Source organism: Primulina tabacum, unplaced genomic scaffold (assembly GCF_025594145.1).
Source record: "Primulina tabacum isolate GXHZ01 unplaced genomic scaffold, ASM2559414v2 Contig711, whole genome shotgun sequence".
In the NCBI taxonomy this organism is placed as follows: domain Eukaryota; kingdom Viridiplantae; phylum Streptophyta; class Magnoliopsida; order Lamiales; family Gesneriaceae; genus Primulina; species Primulina tabacum.
Window position 1 is genome coordinate 1,949 of NW_027459864.1, and position 20,150 is coordinate 22,098.

General features: G+C 48.8%; 1 protein-coding gene across 1 annotated transcript; it reads left to right on the forward strand.

Moving 5' to 3' along the window:
• Positions 1-14,328: 14,328 nt before the first annotated feature.
• On the forward strand, positions 14,329-17,844 carry LOC142534850 (uncharacterized). Its single transcript, XM_075641570.1, has 2 exons — positions 14,329-17,343; positions 17,521-17,844. Exons 1-2 carry the CDS (start codon positions 14,329-14,331, stop codon positions 17,842-17,844), a joined length of 3,339 nt encoding a protein of 1,112 aa, XP_075497685.1.
• The last annotated feature ends 2,306 nt before the right edge of the window (positions 17,845-20,150 follow it).

A 20,150-nucleotide genomic window follows, 5' to 3' on the forward strand; every position in this document is an offset into this window, starting at 1 on the left:
GCGGGCTGTGGCGGAGAGACTCATTTCTTTGAATCAGAGTGGTTTTGTTCCGGGACGGATGATTTCTGATAACATCCTCCTTGCTCAGGAGCTCACTCATAGTCTCACTCTTCCCACTCGTGTGGTAATGTTATTTGAAGTTGGATATGGCTAAGGCCTATGATCGGGTCCAATGGCCTTTCCTTTTTGCTGTTTTGCGCCATTTTGGTTTCTCTGAGCAGGTTGTGGCGTTGGTCTCGGCCTGTATTTCTCATTGTCATTTCTCCGTTAATATCAATGGTTCTCTTTCGGGGTTCTTCGGTTCTACCAGGGGCCTCAGGCAGGAAGACCCATTGTCCCCCCTTCTCTTCATCTTAGGGGCGGAGTATCTTTCGCGTGGCCTTGACAGACTCTACTTGCGTCATCCTGCTTTCAGGTACCGTTCTAGTTGTGATCTTTTGATTTCCCATCTGGCCTATGCTGATGATATCATTATTTTTGCCAATGGTGGGTCTCGTGGGATGCAGCGTCTTTTAGATTTTCTGCATCACTATGAGAACTGTTCGGGACAGCTGGTGAATGCTGTCAAGAGTTCCCTGATTCTTCCTCCGCGATGCTCTGAGCGCCTTCGCTCTAGACTTTTGCGTATCACTGGCTTTGCGGAGGGGCATCTGCCGATCAAGTACCTAGGAGTTCCCTTATTTCGAGGAAATAGGACGTGTTCTCATTTGAGCCCTCTTACAGTCTGTTAGGAGGCGGCTGGAGGGTTGGGAGATTCGTACTCTTTCTCCGGGGAGCCGCATGACCCTCATGTAGCGTGCTCCTCTCGATGCCCATATTTGTTTCAGGTTGTTCAGCCTCCGTTGGCTGTCATGGAGAAACTTGAGAGAGCCTTTAATGCCTTTCTTTGGGGGTCTAGGCCCTTGGAGAAGAAATGGCATTGGGCTCGTTGGTCTCGGGCTTGCCTCCCCGTGGAAGAGGGGGGTCTTGGCTTCCGCAGATTGAAAGATCTCGTGGATAGCTTCTCCATAAAACTGTGGTTTCGGTTCAGGCAGGGATCTTCCCTCTGGGCCAAATTTTTGTTGAGGAAATATTGCCTCTTGGCGCACCCAGCTTGTTCTCTTCTCGTGGTTTTATCTCTCCCACTTGGCGGCGTTTGCTCCAGATCAGGCCTCGTGCGGAGAGTGGTATTCGCTGGCGTGTCGGCCATGGAGATCTTTCATTTTGGGATGATGTTGGTTCAGGGATGTTCCCCTGTCCAGTCAGACTGAGGTCTGTGGAGATCGTGGTGCCCGGGTTTCCCATTTTCTTTCGGAGGGAACCTGGGATTTTGACCTCCTTTGTTCAGTAGTTGCTCCTTCTTTTGCGGAGCAGATTGTGTTGGTCCCGATTCTCTTGGGAGAGTTGGATTTCGGCTCGTTGGATTCATAGCTCCGATGGTGCTTTGTTCTGTAAAGTCCGCTTGGGAGTTGATCCGTTTGCGCGCCCCGATCTCTGGCATTAATCGCCCCTGTTGGGGTAGCTGGTTGAGGCCTACGATGTCATTCTTTCTTTGGAGATTTTGGCATCAGTGGCTCCCAGTTGATGAGGTGCTTCAGCGCCGTGGCTTTGCGTTAGCGTCTCGTTGTCAGTGTTGTGATATGTCTGAGACATTCACGCATGTGTTTATTCGCAGCCGGTGGCTCGCCCTGTTTGGCATTTTTTTGGTGCTGTCTTTGGGGTTCGTATCCCTGACACTGAGGATTTCAGGTTATTCCTTAGTGCGTGGAAGAGGATCTGGTCTGGGCTCCAGGGGGCCATGTGAGGGAGTTTCTCCCTTTCATTATTTGTGGTTTTCTCTGGACGGCTCGGATGATGCAAGCACCGCTTGCTCTCCATTTCTGGAGAGACGGTGAGTTCCAGATCTTGTCTTACCTGCGCCTCGCCCATTCTGCGCGTACTGTCAACCCAAGCATTGGGTGGGTATTTCCAGGTGGCGCGTTCGCTAGGGATTTCGGTTTGCTTTCACAGATATCATCGGACGGCGATTGTTCGGTTTGCTTCGGCCGCCGTTCGGAATTGTTTTAAGCTTAATGTGGATGGGAGTTCGAGCACGGGAATCCTGGGATTCTTCGGTTGGTGGCGTCGTTCGTGATCATTGCGGGGCGGGTCTTGCTTTCGTTCAGTGATTTCATTGGAGCTGGGTCTACTATCCGGGCGGAACTCTGGGCGGTCTGGAGGGGTCTTATCCTTTGTTCTGATCTTTCTCTTTTCCCTCTTTGGATTGAGGTTTGATTCCCAGATTTCTATTCAGATCCTCCGATCCTCGTCAGTGTTGTTGGGGGGGGATCACATTATGTCTAGGATTTTGGTTCTCTTGAGGGGGCGTATGGTTCATATCTCGCACATATACAGGGAGGGTAATTCTGTGGCGGAGCTTTGGCGGCTAGGGCTCATGACCTTAGGCAGTTTACCTTAGATTTAGGTCCTTCCTTACCCAGACACATCTCCATCCTTGCCCGTTCTGATCATTCAGGGCTTCCATACCTCAGATCCAGATATTCTTAGCCATTTGTAGCCCTTCTTCCTTTGGCTCTCTTTCTTTATCTATTATATGTATATTTTTTCTTGCAGTCTTTTGTACTTGGAGGTTGTTTTTTATATCACATTTGAGCGGTGCAAGTTGCCCAGACACTTGCACTCTTCATATTTTGTTCCTTTGGATTTGGGTGGGTCCCAGCACTTTCTCCGTCGGTGGTTTTCTTTGGACCATTCCTGTTATTCGGCTGGCGCTCAACTGCAGACTTCTACTTGACCGCGCTTTCTTACTTTTATGCTCTCTTGTCGATTGTTATGGTGGCTCTGGATGATATATTTCGGTGGTCTCTTAGCCCGGAGCCTCATCATCTCGGGAGTTATATGGTTTCTACTTCTGCTACCGTGCATTGGTGGCTCTGGACGTTCACTATTGGTTGCTTCTTATTTCAGAGTTACAGTCATGCTTGGATTTCTGATTTTATGAGCTCCGTCAGTTGTCCCCCTCTCCTTGGGTCTTTGAGATTTTCTGACTTGAGCTGGATTACGGTCCTCCTTTTGTGTTTCGACCATTTTTGCACAGTATCTTTCCAGCTGCATATTATTTTGACGGCCAGATCGTGTATAGCTGCCCGTTTCTTGGATTAGGATGTACTTTTCAGATTGGCATTACATCGACAGACGGCTCAGAGATGGGTACCATCGATGGTCTTTTGCACCTACTTCTGATTGTGATATAGCCTTTCCGGAGGTCTTGGTCTAGTCCCCCTCCGTTAGGTTTTATTTGTTAATAAATAAACTTTTTAGCTAAAAAAAAAAAAAAAAAAAAAAACCCTAAACCCTAAACCCTAAAACCTAAACCCTAAACCAAACCATTTGCCCCCAAAAAAATTTTCTCTGAAAAAACACACAGTAAAAGGTGAGAAACCACACACTAAACCCGTCACTATTCACGCCCTACCCACCGCCATGCCACCGCCGCCGGATCCGGCCGGCCAACCACCCCATCTGAACCGCCACCCTCACGACGACACCTCCCTACCAATTTCAGCTCAAATGGAGTCCGATTACCCACTCATTTCTCCGGTCAAAATCGCGGCGGTTTCTTCCCCGTCGTCGGCGCCGGCAACCGTCGCTCCTCCTGGTACGGGCCATACATCATTCTCTTCGCCTCACCCTCCCCTTTCATTTCCGGCACCTGCGCGACCGTCCAGTTTCCCCGTTCCGGCGTCATCTCCGTTCAAAGCTCCGCAGTTACTGTTCACTGCGCAGCCGTCGCTTGTTTCGTCGATTCCGGCCAACTCCGACATCCAATGTTCCATCCCGACCCCGATCTGTGACCCTCTCGTCCAGACGATTCCAATGGTTCAGGAATCACTCCAATCGGAGTTCAAATCAGCCGTGAATTTCAGATCTAAGAACACGCCGTTCGACGCCTCACTGCCGTCTTTCTCACCGCCGATTTCACGCACTATTCCGGCTTCTTTCTTCAATTCCTCTTTAGGGGTTGACCGTCCAGGTATGGGTCGCATTTTGCCATCTTCAATTTCTGGTTTCCGGCCACCGGTCGGAAACGCCCAATTCGTAGGGCAAAATCGAGTTTCTTCACATCCTTTGGTTAAATCGGACCCTCCAATGCCCGAGTCTGCACGAATTGGTCCCGGTTCTGGACTCCCCTCACCGTCGCCGGTCCATGGTGGTGCTCCGGTAGGTGACTCACGAGTCAACTCGGTCGAGTCGAATCACCGTGAAGGACGAGTTGACTCGGCAGTCAACCCTTGTGCTGAAACGGTCAAACCAGGTACGCGTGTTCCTATTCCGCTTACTGTCTCATTTCGTGATATCCTGACTCCACCATCCCCTCGGACGGCCAAAAAAAGCTTTGATGAGTTGCACAACTCTATGAATGACATGCCTGTGCCGACTCTTCGAAATGGAAAACCGGGTATTCTCTTCCCGGATGAGGTTATTTCTACCCTCGCAGAACCTTTCAAATTTGCTTTGGTTGGAAAAATTTCAGGGAATCGATCTCTAGTTCCAAATTCTGGTATTTCTGCGGCTTTTGCTAAATTGGGACTAGTTAGATCTTTTGACTTAAAGTTCATGCCTCGGGGTTTTCTTGTTCTCACTCTTGCTTGTGAAGAAGACTATGCGTTCTTTTGGACCAAGGGGGTTATGCAGGTTGGACCTCTGTCGGTCCGCTTCTCTAAGTGGACGCCAGAGTTTAATCTTCAGGAGGAGTCACCCATTGCCCCAGTTTGGATCCGCTTCCCGGGTCTTCCCCTTCATTTGTTTTCTAAGCAAAGTCTCTTTGCTTTGGCCAAAATTGTGGGGAAACCGGTGAAGATGGATGATCATACTGCAGATTCTTCTCGAGGCGCTTTTGCTCGCGTCTGTGTTGAAATTAATGTGCTCGAACCGCCAGTCAAAGAGATTTGGGTGGGTTGGGGTGATCATGCTCAAGAAATTGAAGTCATTTATGAGCGAATCCCCGGGTACTGCATGGATTGCAAAATGCTGGGTCATTCGACCAGTGTTTGTTATTCCCATGGAAAAAATCTCAAACCTGTTCGTCCTAAGCCTGCTGACCGTGCTTCTGGCCAGTCTCCCCCATCTACAGAGTCTGCCCCTCCAGGGGGTGTTAATTCTGGTTTTAATTTGGGGACCCAGCCTCAGCTTCAGAAAACTGGCACGGGTCCCAGACGTAGAGGGAGAAAGAGGCCAGTTCGGCAGGTTCTTCCAAGAAAGAATCCTCTTGAGTTGAATCCTTTTGAGGTGCTCTCGCATGGGCAGGACGCGGAGCCTGATCCTGTTGGATTAGATTGTGTTGATATGGACCCTCCATGTGGTCATCTGGAGGATGCCGGTGTTGGGTCTTCTGGAAAGGATCCTTTGGAGTCTGTTCTTGTTGAGGGTGTGATCCTCACTGATGAGGTTATTGATGGAGGGTTACAGTTGGATGATTGTGTGGATGGTATTGGGGTCCCGTCTACTAGTGAGTTGCCTGTGTTTGGCTCTCTGGGGCCTTGTACTTTGAATCACAGTAGTCATTCCATCCCCTCTGTTCCTTTGTCTCCTGATGATGCTTCCTCTACGGTAGAGGAATTGGTTGCCAGGCAGGGTCCTTCTGTCAGTGAGCTGGTCTTCCGGCTGGAATCTGCTGGAGATACTGATCAGGAATTCGATCGGCATTCTGAGTCGGGTGATGGCTGTAGGTCTGAAGGTCGTATTCTGGATGCTGATATGGGGGATATTAAGAAAAGGAAGGAGAATGCTTTTCATAGGTCGCGTAAAAAGCGACAGGGCGGTTCTGGTGCCCATTCTCCATGAATTTTCTCATATGGAATGTCAGGGGGCTCCGGAGCTCGGAGTCTCAACAAAGGCTACATGCCCACGTTAAAGATAAGAGAGTCAAGATCTTGGCTATTTTGGAACCCATGATTGATCTGGATGTTCGTTTTATGACTCGTCGTTTTGGTTTTTCTCGAGTTATATCGAACTCCTCGGGTCATATCTGGGTTTTCTTTGCGGAGGATGTCATGGTTGAGTGTCTTTTTGATCACACTCAATTCCTTCACTTCCGGGTTTCTGCTACTTTTTTGCCGACCACTGTCTTTTGTTCCTTTGTTTATGCTAAGTGTGACTACATTGAGCGCAGACAGCTTTGGAATTCTTTGCTTCAGGTTAAGCCTGCTCAGGGTCCTTGGCTTGTTGGTGGCGACTTTAATGTAGTCAGGAATTCGTCGGAGTGTTTGGGTTCTTCTGGTGGGCGGTTGCTTCCCATGGAAGAATTTAATCACTTTATTTTGGATTCTGGGTTAGTAGATGCTGGTTTTGAGGGGTCTTCGTTCACGTGGACGAACAAGACCATTTGGAAGCGTCTTGATCGGGTTTTTGTGTCTGTTGATTGGGGTGACCATTTTCATTCTATTCGTGTGGAGCACCTCATTCGTACGGTCTCTGACCATTGTCCTCTTTTTGTGTCAGTCCCGGTCTTTGCTAGTGGGCCGAGTTCTTTTCGCTTTCAGAGCATGTGGCTCAGGCACCATGGTTTTTTGCAGACGGTGAGGCTTAATTGGAATTTACCGTGTCATTTGAACGGTATGCCCCGTCTTTTTGTGAAGTTGAAGCGCCTCAAAAGCCATCTGAAGTGGTGGAATAAGAGTGTTTTTGGTGATCTTTTTGCCAAACTTGCTGAGGCGGAGCAGGCTGTCCGGATTGCTGAGGCAGATTGCGAGGCTGCTCCTTCGGATTTGCATTGGACTAGTTTGTCCAATTGCAATGCAGATCTTGCTAGGGTTACCGCCATGGAGGCGGATTTTTGGCGGCAAAAAGCCGCTTGTAGGTGGTTAGAGGATGGTGAGAGGAACACCAAACTCTTCCACAATATGGTCAAGAAAAAAAGGGTGGCTAATAAAATCTTTCGTATTTGGGATAATGGCTCTTGCATTACTTCCCCTGAGCTTATTCAGCAGTCTGGGGCCGCCTTTTTTCAAAACCTGCTTACTGGGGATCCTTTTGTGCTTTCTTGCCCGGATTTTTCTGATTTCCCCTTGGTGATCTCGGATTTGGAGAACGCAAATATTGCTGCCCCTCCTTCTTTGGAGGAGGTGCGGGCGACTGTTTTCTCCATTCACCGTGATAGTGTGGCGGGGCCTGATGGATTCTCTTCGGCCTTCTTTCAGCATTGCTGGGAGATTGTCCATCAGGATGTTTTTGATGCGGTCCTGGATTTCTTTCGGGGTAGTCCCTTGCCACAGGGGTTTACTGCCACCACGATCACATTGATTCCCAAAGTCATGGGAGCTCAGGCTTGGTCGGACTTTCGTCCTATCAGCTTGTGTAATGTGACTAATAAGATAATTTCCAAACTTTTATATTCTCGGCTGAAGGAGGTGGCGGAGAGGCTGGTTTCGTGGAATCAGAGTGGCTTTGTTCCAGGGCGGGTGATTTCGGATAATATCCTCCTTGCTCAAGAGCTCACTCATAGTCTTTCTCTCCCCACCCGTGGTGGCAATGTTATTTTGAAACTGGATATGGCTAAAGCTTATGATAGGGTCCAATGGTCTTTTCTGTTGGATGTCTTGAGGCATTATGGCTTTTCAGAGCAGGTAGTGTCGATGATATCTGCCTGCATTTCTCATTGCCAATTTTCAGTTAATATCAATGGTTCACTCACTGGATTCTTTGGATCCACTAGGGGTCTCCGGCAGGGCGACCCTTTGTCCCCACTTCTTTTCATTTTGGGGGCAGAGTACCTTTCGCGTGGTCTTGATCGTCTTTATCGTCAGTATCCTGCGATTAGGTACCGATCTGGTTGTGATCTCCTTCTTTCCCACCTGGCCTATGCTGATGATATCATTATTTTTGCCAATGGTGGGACTCGTGAGATGAACAGTCTCATGGATTTTTTGCATCACTATGAAAACTGCTCGGGGCAGTTGGTGAATGCAGTTAAGAGTGTCATTATTTTGCCTCCGAGGTGTTCTGGTCGTACTCGTTCCCGTCTCCTTCGTATCACTGGGTTTGGGGAGGGTTGTTTTCCTATAAAATACCTCGGAGTTCCTTTGTTTCGTGGGAATAGAGTTTGCTCTCTTTTTGATCCCCTTGTGCAGATGGTGAGTAAGAAGTTGGAGGGTTGGGAGCTTAAAACTCTTTCCCCGAGGAGCCGTATGACTCTCCTTAGGAGTGTCCTCCTTTCGGTTCCCATTTACATGTTCCAGGTAGTCCAGCCACCTCTGGCAGTTATGGAGAGGCTTGAGAATGTTTTCAATGATTTCCTGTGGGGATCCAGATCCTTGGATAAGAAATGGCATTGGGCGAGGTGGTCTCGTGCATGTCTTCCTGTCTCTGAAGGGGGTCTTGGATTTCGCAGGCTCAAAGATATTGTGGATAGCTTCTCCATTAAATTATGGTTTCGTTTTCGTCAAGGTTCATCCCTATGGGCCAAATTCATGATGAGAAAATACTGCCAGTTGGTGCATCCAGCTTATGTTTCATCTGCTGGGTTCATTTCTCCCACTTGGCGTCGTTTGCTTAAGATTAGGGCTCGTGCTGAATCTGGCATTCGATGGAGAATTGGGGTGGGAGATGTTGCTTTTTGGGATGACATCTGGTGTGGGGATGTTCCCTTGTCTAGTCAGGTCCTGCTTAGGGGGGATCGGGGTGTCCGTGTTTCTCACTTTCTTTCAGATGGGGCTTGGGATTTTGACCTTCTCTGCTCAGTTGTCCCACCCTCTGTTGCTGAGACTATTACTCTGATCCCTATTGCATCGGGGGAGCCCGATTCGGCTATTTGGGTGCATAGTTCTGACGGTGTTTTTTTCGCTGAAATCCGCATGGGAGCTTGTCCGCTTGAGAGACCAAGTTTCTGATATCTTCACTCCTTGCTGGGGCAGTTGGCTGAGGCCTACTATGTCTTTCTTCCTCTGGAGGTTTTGGCATCAATGGCTTCCAGTTGACGATGTGCTCCAGCGTCGTGGTTTCGAGCTGGCGTCTAAATGTCAGTGTTGTGAGATGCCTGAGACATTCACGCACATTTTCATTGATAGCCCTCTTGCCAGGTCTGTATGGCATTACTTTGGGGCTGTTTTTCATGTCCGTATTCCCCTTACCAGTGATTTCAGACTCTTCCTCAGTGCTTGGAAGAGGCATCCGGGGTGGACTCCTAGGGGCCACGTGAAGGAGTTTTTGCCTTTCATTGTTTTATGGTTTCTCTGGACGGCTCGTAACGATGCGAAACACCGTCATTTGCACATTTCCGCGGAGACTGTTAAGTCTCAGATTTTGTCTTATTTGCGCCTCGCTCACGCTACGTCTACTGTTAAGCCCATGCACTGGCGGGGTGTTTTGCAGGCTGCGAGGGCTATGGGGATTTTTGTTCAGTTGCGTAGGGCTCGTAAACTGACGATTGTTCGTTGGTTGCGGCCGCCGTTCGGGTGTTTTAAATTGAATGTAGATGGGAGTTCGAGAGGTAGTCCTGGGGACTCTACTGTTGGTGGGGTTGTTCGTGACTCTTCTGGGCATGTGGTGGTTTCTTTCAGTGAGTTCATTGGAGTTGGGACCAATGTCCGGGCAGAATTATGGGCTATTTGGAGGGGTCTTCTCATTTCTTCTGATCTTCATCTCTTCCCTCTTTGGATTGAGACTGACTCTTGGATTTCCATTCTTTTACTTCGTTCTCGTCGGTGCCGCTGGGATCTTGAACATTTTGTTACACGGATTCTTTTGTTGATGAGGGGGCGATCTGTTCATTTATCGCATATTTACCGGGAAGGGAATTCTGTGGCGGATGCCTTGGCGGCGAGGGCTCATACTTTTAGGCAGTACACCTTAGAGTTAGGTCCTTCCCTACCTCCAGACATCTCCACCCTTGCTAGATCTGATCATTCTGGGCTTCCATACCTCAGAAACAGATCCTCTTAGCCATTTGCAGCCCCTTCTTCTTTTTTGGATCTCTTTCTTTATGGTCTCTGGCTCTATATCTATTTATATCTATATACATATATATATATATATATATATATATATATTTTATTGCAGGTTAGTGTACTTGGAGGTTGTTTTTCACTTCCGTATGGTCTGTGCAAGTGGGTCCAGACACTTGCACATGATGTGTGTATTCTTGTTTGTTCTGAGTGGGTCTCTGCCCTATTTCTGTTGGTGCTTTCCTTTGGCACATTCATGGTTCCTGGAGGGCGTTTACTGCTGGTTCTCCTTGGCCGCCGTATCAGTTATTGTAGAGGTGTTTGCTGGATGTCATGGTGGATTCATGGGGTGCTTTCTAAAGGATCCTCTGCTTCTTATGACATGTTCGTCAGACTCCTACTTCATGGGATCGAGATCTCTGCTCTTTTGATTCAGATGCTAGATATCTTTTGTTCTGGCGGGATTGCGATCTATATATTACTCTGTGATCGCCATTATTGGACTCTCCAGGATGATAGCTCCGGGATGAGAGCTTTTGCATGGACTCTGCGATCATCTCGCCATTATCATTTTGTCTTCCTCAGCATGCGGTTCATAGCGCTTCTCCTTTTTTATTAGTTGTTGCCGCTTATTTGGTAGTCTTCTAGGGTTCGTTTTGCTTTTGTAATTCCTTCCCTAGGTTGCTTTGTATTTATGTTTCTACTGCTCTAGCCTTTTTGAGGAGGTTGTGGTTTTATCCACCTCCTCTTTTAGGTTTTTTTTTTTCTGTATTCTGTATTTTGTTACTGTTTATTTTGTGGATATATACAGGTAGGGGTCTGCCTAACCCCCCCGCATTCGGCGGTGTTTTCCGGAAAAAAAAAAAAAAAAAAAAAACCCTAAACCCTAAACCCTAAACCCTAAACCCTAAACCCCGAACCCCGAACCCGAACCCCGAACCCCGAAACCCGAAACCCCAAACCCCAAACCCCAAACCCCAAACCCCAAACCCTAAACCCTAATAAAAACCCAAAAAAACCCCTAAAAATCGCCCAAACTTGCTCTCACCGCCGCCATGCCGCCGCCGCCGGTTCCCGGCCGGTTCACCACACCACCCGACGCGCCACACCCCAACGAACATAATATCCAAAAATCATCGTCATCAGAGCACGTTTGCCCCACCAAATCGCCGACACAAATCCCGCAAATTCCGGCCATAAACGCGTCGACTTCATCTACCGTTCCGATTGGCGCCGTTTATGTACCCTTAGATTCGCCTCTTCCAAGCGACCCTTGTGTCCAAAAATTAGGTAAATCGGTGTCCATTTGCCCCTCCGATTTAAGCTCCGAACTTCCGCCTGCACTGTTCATCACGCCTCCAGCCACGTTTCTGTCCATGACGGCCGATTCCGGTCACCTCTGTTCAATTGGGACCCCGATCTGGAATCCCCATGAGCAGTCGATTCCAACTCTACAAGGCCCGTCATCATCGGTGTTCAATTCCGACGGGAATTTCAGATCTACACCTCGCACCACTGAAACCCTAACGCCGACGGGGTTTTTCTTCAATTCCGGCGTCGTCGCCGCTCTGTTGGTGAATTCCTTTCAACCGTGTACTCCACTTTCGATGGGTAATCCAATTTTATCTTCAATTTCAGGTAATTCATCTCCGATCAAAAACGCCCAAATTGGGGATTTTCAATCGATTTCATCCAATTCTAGTGTCCAATCGGCCCCTCCGACGTCCGGTTCTCGTGCTTTGGATACCGGTTCTGTACTCCCCATGACGTCGCCGGCGATCGCTGCAACTCCGGCCGATAACTCGCTGGTCAACTCGGGCGAGTCAAACCGTCGTGTTGACCGAGTTGACTCGGCAGTCAATGGTTCTGCATCTGCGGTCAAACCCGTCCTTCGTGCTGAGGTTCGGGCTACTGTTTCTTTTCGTGACGCTCTTGCACCTCCGTCTCCTCGTACCGTGCAGAAAAGTTTCGAGGATGTGCGTAATTCGATGGAGGAGCTGCCTGAGCCGTCTATTCTGGATGGCAAGCCGGGTATCCGATTCCCGGTTGAGGTAATTTCTTCACTGATCGAACCTTTTAAATATGCTCTAGTCGGTAAAATTTCGGGGAACAGGTCCTTAGTCCCTAATTCTTCGATTTCTGTGGCTTTCGAAACAATGGGACTAGTGCGATCGTTTGACTTGAAATTCTTACCCAGAGGTTTTTTGGTCATTTCTCTCTCATGTGAAGAAGATTACGCGCGCGTTTGGTCGAGGGGGAACATTTTTGTGGGACCACTTGGGATCCGTTTTTCTAAGTGGACTCCCGAATTTAATCTGCATGAGGAATCCCCCATTGCGCCAGTCTGGATCCGTTTTCCGGGCTTACCCTTGCATTTGTTCAACAAGCGTACTCTTTTTGCTCTTGCGAGTCTTGTGGGTAAGCCTGTTAAGATGGACGACCACACCGCTGATGTCTCTCGAGGCGCTTTCGCCCGAGTATGTGTGGAAATTGATGTTTTACAGCCTCCCATTCAGCAGGTTTGGGTTGGTTGGGGTGATCACACACAGGTTATTGATGTCATTTATGAGAAGATCCCCGCATATTGCATTGACTGCAAGATGCTGGGACATTCAGTTACCGTGTGTTATTCTCACGGGAAGAATCCTAGGCCGTCGAGGCCTAAACCCGTTTTTCAAAAATCTCAAGATCCAGTTCCTCCCAAAGCACAAACACCCCAGGAGGGTGCTGTTCCTGTCTTTAATCCTGGACCACAGCCTCAGCTTCATTTAAATGGCGATGGCCCTAGACGTAGACGGAGGAGGCGGCCTGTGCACAGGGGTCATCCTGCTGGAGCCCCCCCTACAGTTCCTGATGTTCCGCATCAAGTTACTTCCTCAAATGCCTTTGAGGTTTTGTCACCCTGGCATGATGAGGCTCAGCGTTGCGACGCTACTGAGTTGGTTGGTCTTAATCCTGATCTTGGATCCCACTTGGAGGTTGTGGGTGATGGTTTAATTGGAGATGCTCCTTTGGATCAGGCTCCTGTTGTTGATGTTGACCCGATTAGTTTGGGTCTGCCCATTGTTGACGCCTTACCTTCGGGTACGGCTTGTGTGTCTGTTCAGTCTTTGGTTCATCAGTTTGAGGAGGGGGGTTTTGGCACTTCTGTTCAGTGCATGGAGAATCACAGCTGCCATTCGATTCCTTCCATTCCTTCTTCTCCAGATGTTTCCTCTCATCTTGAGGAACTTGTTGCTCAACAGGGGTCTCCTGTTTGTGAGCGGATTGTCGAGCGTATGTCTGCTGATGACCTCGACACGGGGTTTGATCGACATTCTGATTCTGGTGCTCAGGATACTGATATGTCGAACGTGAATAAAAGGAAAAAGGAAGCGTTGGGAGTTTCGTTTAAGCGGCGGCCGGGTGCTTCTGCTCATCGATCTCCATGAATTCCCTCATTTGGAATGTTCGGGGACTTCGGAGTTCGGAGTCCCAACAGCGGCTTCATGCTTATGTGAAGGCGCATCAGATTAAGATTTTGGCCATTTTGGAGCCGATGATCATGTTGGACCAGAGATTCATGACTCGCCGTTTTGGTTTTTCTAGAGTCATTTCGAATCTTTCTGGTAATATTTGGGTTTTTTCATCCGCGGATGTGCAGACTGAGTGTGTTTTTGATCATGCTCAGTTCCTGCACATCAAGGTGTCCGCCTCTTTTTTACCGACTGAGGTGTTTTGTTCATTTGTTTATGCCAGCTGCGGCTACGTTGAGCGCAGAGATCTTTGGTCTTCCCTTCTTCAGGTCAAGCCTGCTCTGGGTCCTTGGCTTGTTGGGGGTGATTTTAATGTAGTCAGAGATGCATCTGAGTGTTTGGGCACCCGTGGTGGTAGGCTTCTACCCATGGAGGAGTTCAATACTTTCATTTTGGATTCTGGTCTGGTTGATGCCGGTTTTGAGGGCTCTTCGTTCACCTGGACGAATAAGACCATTTGGAAGCGGTTGGACAGGGTTATGGTCTCCGTTGATTGGGGTGATCATTTCAGCTCCATTCGTGTTGAACATCTTCCCCGTACTTTCTCTGACCACTGTCCGCTTTTGGTCACCGCTCCGGTTTTTGCCCGTGGGCCGAGCTCGTTTCGCTTCCAGCGTATGTGGCTTCGGCATCATGGTTTTTTGCAGACTGTTCGGCTTAATTGGTTTCTGCCTTGTAGTTTGAGTGGTATGCCTCGCCTTTTTGCTAAGATTAAGCGCCTCAAACATCACCTCAAGTGGTGGAATCAGGATGTTTTTGGGAACCTTTTCGATAAAATCATTGAGGCTGAGAGGGCTGTTCGGTCCGCTGAGGTTGTCTGTGAGGCTGATCCTTCTGAGTTGAATTGGACTTCTCTGTCTGATCGCAATGAGGATCTGGCCCGTGTCACCGCCATGGAGGCGGATTTTTGGAGACAGAAAGCTGCTTGCCACTGGTTAGAGGATGGTGAGAGGAACACCAAACTCTTTCACAACATGGTGAAGAAGAAAACGGTGGCGAATAAGATTTTCCGCATCTGGGATAATGGGGTATGCCTGACGTCTCCTGAGTTGATTCAGCAGTCGGGAGCCTCGTTTTTCCAGCATTTGCTTACTGGTGACCCCTCTGCGCTTGCGAGTCCTGATTTTTCGGGCTTCCCCTCCGTTATCTCTGCTGTGGAGAATGAGGGTATTGTTGCGACCCCTTCTTTGGAGGAGGTTCGTGCGACCGTCTTCTCCATACATCCTGATAGTGTGGCTGGGCCTGATGGCTTCTCCTCGGCGTTCTTTCAGCATTGTTGGGAGATTGTTCATCAGGATGTTTTTGATGCTGTCCTGGATTTTTTCAGGGGTTCTCCCCTCCCCCAGGGTTTTACCGCCACCACAATCACTCTGATCCCCAAAGTCGCGGGTGCTCATGCTTGGTCGGACTTCCGTCCGATTAGTCTGTGCAATGTCACTAATAAGATCATCTCTAAGCTGTTGTACTCTCGGCTGAGGGTTGTGGCGGAGAGACTTATTTCACCGAATCAGAGTGGCTTCGTTCCGGGTCGGATGATCTCCGATAATATTCTCCTAGCCCAGGAGCTCACTCACAGTCTCACTCTCCCCACTCGTGGCGGTAATGTTATCCTGAAGTTGGATATGGCCAAGGCCTATGACAGGGTCCAGTGGCCTTTCCTCTTCGAGGTTTTGAGACACTTTGGTTTCTCGGAGCGGGTTGTGGAGATGGTCTCGGCTTGCATATCTCATTGCCATTTCTCCGTGAACATCAATGGCTCTCTCTCGGGGTTCTTTGGTTCAACTAGAGGCCTCAGACAGGGCGATCCCTTGTCCCCCATGCTTTTCATTTTGGGGGCGGAGTACCTATCGCGCGGCCTTGACCGCCTCTACCTGCAGCATCCTGAGCTCAGGTACCACTCTGGTTGTGATATCCTGATTTCCCATCTGGCTTATGCTGATGATGTCATTATTTTCGCCAATGGTGGGTCTCGTAGTTTGCGGCGCCTTATGGGTTTACTGCATCATTATGAGAATTGTTCGGGTCAGCTGGTGAACGTTGTCAAAAGTTCTGTTATCTTGCCTCCGAGGTGCTCTGAGCGACTTCGCTCTCGGATTTTGCGCATCACCAGGTTTGCGGAGGGTCATTTGCCCCTCAAGTACCTCGGAGTCCCCTTGTTTAGGGGTAACCGAGTATGTTCCCTTTTTGAGCACCTCCTACAATCTGTTCGTAGGAAGTTAGAGGGTTGGGAGATCCGGACGCTCTCTCCGGGTAGCCGCATAACCCTTATCCGCAGTGTGCTCCTCTCCATGCCGATTTATCTGTTTCAGGTGGTACAGCCACCGCTTGCTGTCATGGAGAAGCTTGAGCTGGTTTTCAACGCTTTTCTCTGGGGGTGGCGGACACTGGAGAAGAAATGGCACTGGGCCAAGTGGTCTCGAGCCTGTCTCCCAGTGATGGAGGGTGGTCTTGGCTTCCGCAGATTGAAAGATCTGGTGGATAGCTTTTCTATTAAGTTGTGGTTCCGGTTTCGGCAGGGCTCCTCTCTCTGGGCGAGATTCCTTTTACGGAAGTATTGCCAGATGGATGCTCCTGCCTCTGTTCTCCCTCGTGGTTTAATATCCCCCACCTGGCGTCGTCTCCTACGGATCAGACCTCGCGCCGAGCCCGGCATTCGCTGGCGCGTTGGCCTTGGAGACGTGTCCTTTTGGGATGACATATGGTTTGGGGATACTGCTCTGTCCAGCCAGTGTGAGGTCCGTGGGGGCCGTACTGTTCGGGTTTTTCACTTTTTGTCTGAGGGGGCTTGGGATTTCGATCTTCTTTGCGCTGTGGTGGCCCCTTCTGTTGCTGAGGCGATTACTTTGACCCCGATTGCCTTTGGCGAGCCTGATTTGGCGCTTTGGATTCACAGTTCTGACGGTGCTTTTTCGATTAGGTCTGCTTGGGAGCTTGTCCGATTGAGAGACCCTGTTTCTGATATCTTGACTCCTTGTTGGGGCCGTTGGTTGAGGCCCACGATGTCTTTTTTTCTTTGGAGATTTTGGCATCAGTGGCTCCCGTTGGATGATATGCTCCAACGTCGTGGCTTTGAGTTGGCTTCTCGATGCCAGTGTTGTGATATGTCGGAGACATTTACACATGTCTTCATTGATGGCCCGATAGCCCGTTATGTCTGGCATTTCTTTGGGGCCATATTTCGTGTCCGGATCCCCTGCACAGGGGATCTCAGGTTGTTCCTTAGCGCTTGGAAGAGAAATCTTCATTGGGCACCTGGGGGCCACGTCAAGGAGTTTCTGCCCTTCATTGTTTTGTGGTTTCTCTGGATGGCTCGTAATGATGCGAAGCACCGTCAGTTGCGTATTTCTGGGGAGACTGTGAAGTCTCAGATTTTGTCTTATCTGCGTCTTGCCCATGCTGCTTTCATTGTTAAGCCCAAGCACTGGCTTGGTGCCTTTGAGGCGGCGAGATCGCTGGGAATTTTTGTTGCCTTTCAGCGGACCCATAGGTTAGCGATTGTCCGGTGGCTCTGTCCACCACCTGGGTGCTTTAAGCTGAATGTTGATGGGAGTTCGAGGGGCAATCCTGGGGAGTCGTCTGTCGGTGGTGTTGTGCGTGATTCTTCTGGCAGGGTGGTGCTCTCCTTCAGCGAGTTTATCGGAGTCGGGACCAATGTCCGGGCGGAGCTTTGGGCGGTTTGGAGGGGCCTTCTTATCTGTTCCGATCTCGGTCTTTTTCCCCTTTGGGTTGAGACCGATTCTCAGATTTCTCTTCAGATCCTGCGTTCTCGTCGGTGTCATTGGGACCTTCATCATACAGTCACTCGGATTCTGTTTCTTTTGAGGGGGCGGGCGGTTCATTTTTCACATATTTTTCGGGAGGGAAATTCGGTGGCGGATGCGTTGGCGGCGAGGGCTCATACCATTAGGGTTTATACCTTAGAGTTAGGTCCTTCACTACCCAGACACATATCCATACTGACCCGCTCGGATATCTCCGGGCTTCCCTACCTTAGATACAGATGTTCTTAGCTATTTGCAGCCCCTTCCTTTATTTGGATCTATTTCTATATTTATATATATCTATATGTATTTTTTCCTTTGCAGGTACTGTCTCTTTGGAGTGCTTTGTTTCTTTGGATCTGGGTGGACTCTCGCACCTTCTCCATTGGTGCTTTTATTTGGACCACCCTATTCTCTGGCGGTCGCTCTCTGCAGGCTTCTCCTTGGCCGCCGTTTTCTATAATTTGTGTTCTCTTGCCGGGTTTTATGGTGGCTTTGGATGATCTCTCTCAGTGGTTTCTCTGGCCCAGAGCTCCATTCATGTCGGGATTTATATGTTCTCTGCTTTTGCTACGTGCATTGGTGGCTCTCCATGTTATCTCTTGGCTACCTCTTATATCAACGTTCCAGTCACGCTTGGATTTATGACGTTATGAGCTCCATACGTTTTCACCTTCTTCTGGGGATTTGAAGTTTCTCTTACTTCAGCTGGATTGCGACCGATCTCGGACTAGGACGCCATTTTCATGTTGGACTTACAGCGACAGACGGCTCAGAGATGGGTACAATTGGTTGTCTTTTGCACCTACATCTGAGTCGGATCTTTACAGTTTAGACATGTTTCGATTTGTATTGATGTATTTAGCGCTGCTCTTATATGTTCATTTTATTATGCGCTTTTCCTAGGGATTAGATTTTGGCACGTGTATTTGCCACCCTAGGTTTTATGTCTTTATGTTTTATGTGTTGTCAGACTCGCTTTTAGAGAGGTCTTGGTATACCTGCCCTCTCTTTAGGCCTTATCTTGTATTTCTTTTGTGTTTATATATACAGGTAGGGGTCCGCCTAACCCCCCCGCTTTCGGCGGTGTTTTATTAAAAAAAAAAAAAAAACCCTAAACCCTAAACCCTAAACCCAAAACCCAAACCTAAACCTAAACCTAAACCTAAACCTAAACCTAAACCTAAACCTAAACCTAAACCTAACCCTAAACCTAAACCTAAACCTAAACCTAAACCCTAAACCATTTTCGCCCCTAAAATTTTTTCTCTAAAGTGAATAGTGACCCAAAATAAGCCAAAAATCGCCCAAAAATCGCCTCCATGTTAACGCCGGTTTCCGACCGGCCAATGACACCAACAGATGCGCCTCGACGAGACGAGGCTACTGTAAAAATTTCAGGTCAATCGGAGCACCTTTGCTCGGCCAATTCCACGTCTGAATGCTCGAAATCTGCGCATTTTCCGGCGAGCTCGATCGCGCCGGCTAAAGCTCATCTTCCGGCTACGACTCTTGTACCACTAGAATCATCTTCTCAAATCGCACCTTGTGTTCAAATTTCAGGTCAATCGGAGTCCGTTTGGTTCCCCAATTCATCCGGCAAAGTCGCGAATTTACTGTTCACAGAATCGCCGCCTACGGTTTTCTCGATTCCGGCCGCTTCCGATGGTGTTTGTTTGATCGGGGTCCCGATCTGTAATACCCACTCCAAGGCGCTTCATATGGTACCAGCACCGATGTCTATAACGTCTCCGATGGACGGGATTTTCAGATCTACGATTACAAGCTCTATTCACTCGCCTTCGTCGGACGTTTGCTTCAATTCCGGCGCCGACACTTCTCTAAAATTCAATTCCTTTGGCCAGAGCTCTAATCAAGGGATGGGCAATCGTTCCATGTTGCCAATTTCTGAAAATTATTCAGAGATCGGAAACGCCCAATTTGGTGTTCTTGGCTCGAGTTCATCACCGATTTCGTCCCGAGTCACAATCGTTCCGGCCGGTTCGGGTAGTGGTATGGCCGGTTCCGGCTTCGCATTCTCCTCTCCGGCATTAGGTGGTGCTCAGTTTGGTGACTCTCCGGTGAACTCGGTCGGCTCTCTGAGTTCACTCGGCCGAGTTGGACCGACAGTTCCTCCTTCGCGGATTGCTGCCTCGGTTGTTCCATCGGCTGTTTTTGATCGTTCTTCGAAGGTTTCTTGTCCTCCGTCAGTCTCTTTTAAGGATATTTTGAATCGTACGTCTCCGGTTTTGCCGAGTCAGAGTTTTGCTGACATAGTTGACTCGATGGAAGAAGTGCCAGCTCCGATTGTTCGAGATGGGATTCCCGGTATTTTGTTCCCGGATCAGGTTATTTCGTCCCTCTCTGCTTCTTTTAAGTTTGCTTTGGTAGGGCGAATCACTGGGAACCGGGGTTTGACTCCTAATTCTGATATTTTATCTGCTTTGTCTTGTGTTGGTTTGTTGGGTTCTCATACTGTTCGTTTTCTTCCTCGGGGATATATGGTTCTCACCCTTTCCTGTGAGGAGGATTATTTGAGGTTTTGGACTCAGCCTCTTGTTTCGATTCAGTCTGTAGTGATTCGTTTTTCGAAATGGACTCCCGAATTCAAGTTTGAGGCAGATTCTCCTATTGCTCCTGTTTGGGTCAGATTTATTGATTTGCCCTTGCATCTTTATGCTAAACAGAGCTTGTTTCCTATTGCTAAGATTTTAGGTAATACAGTTAAGATTGATGAGATTACCGCCGATGGGACTAGAGGATCTTTTGCTAGAGTTTGTGTTGAGATTGATGTTCTTCAGGCTCGTCCGGAGCGTATCTGGGTGGGTTGGGGTGATCATAGTCAGGTTGTGGAGGTGGTCTATGAGCAAGTTCCCCATTATTGTTCTCATTGCCAGTTGTTGGGCCATTCACTTGATTTTTGCTCTCGTAATGGAAAGTCTTCTCGCCCGCGC

Coding starts and splice junctions, on each gene's coding strand:
- LOC142534850 (XM_075641570.1), top strand. CDS start 14,329: ATGGAGGCGGATTTTTGGAGACAGAAAGCTGCTTGCCACTGGTTAGAG. Junction 17,344..17,520: donor CGAGGGCTCATACCATTAGG/GTTTATACCTTA, acceptor TTTCCTTTGCAG/GTACTGTCTCTTTGGAGTGC.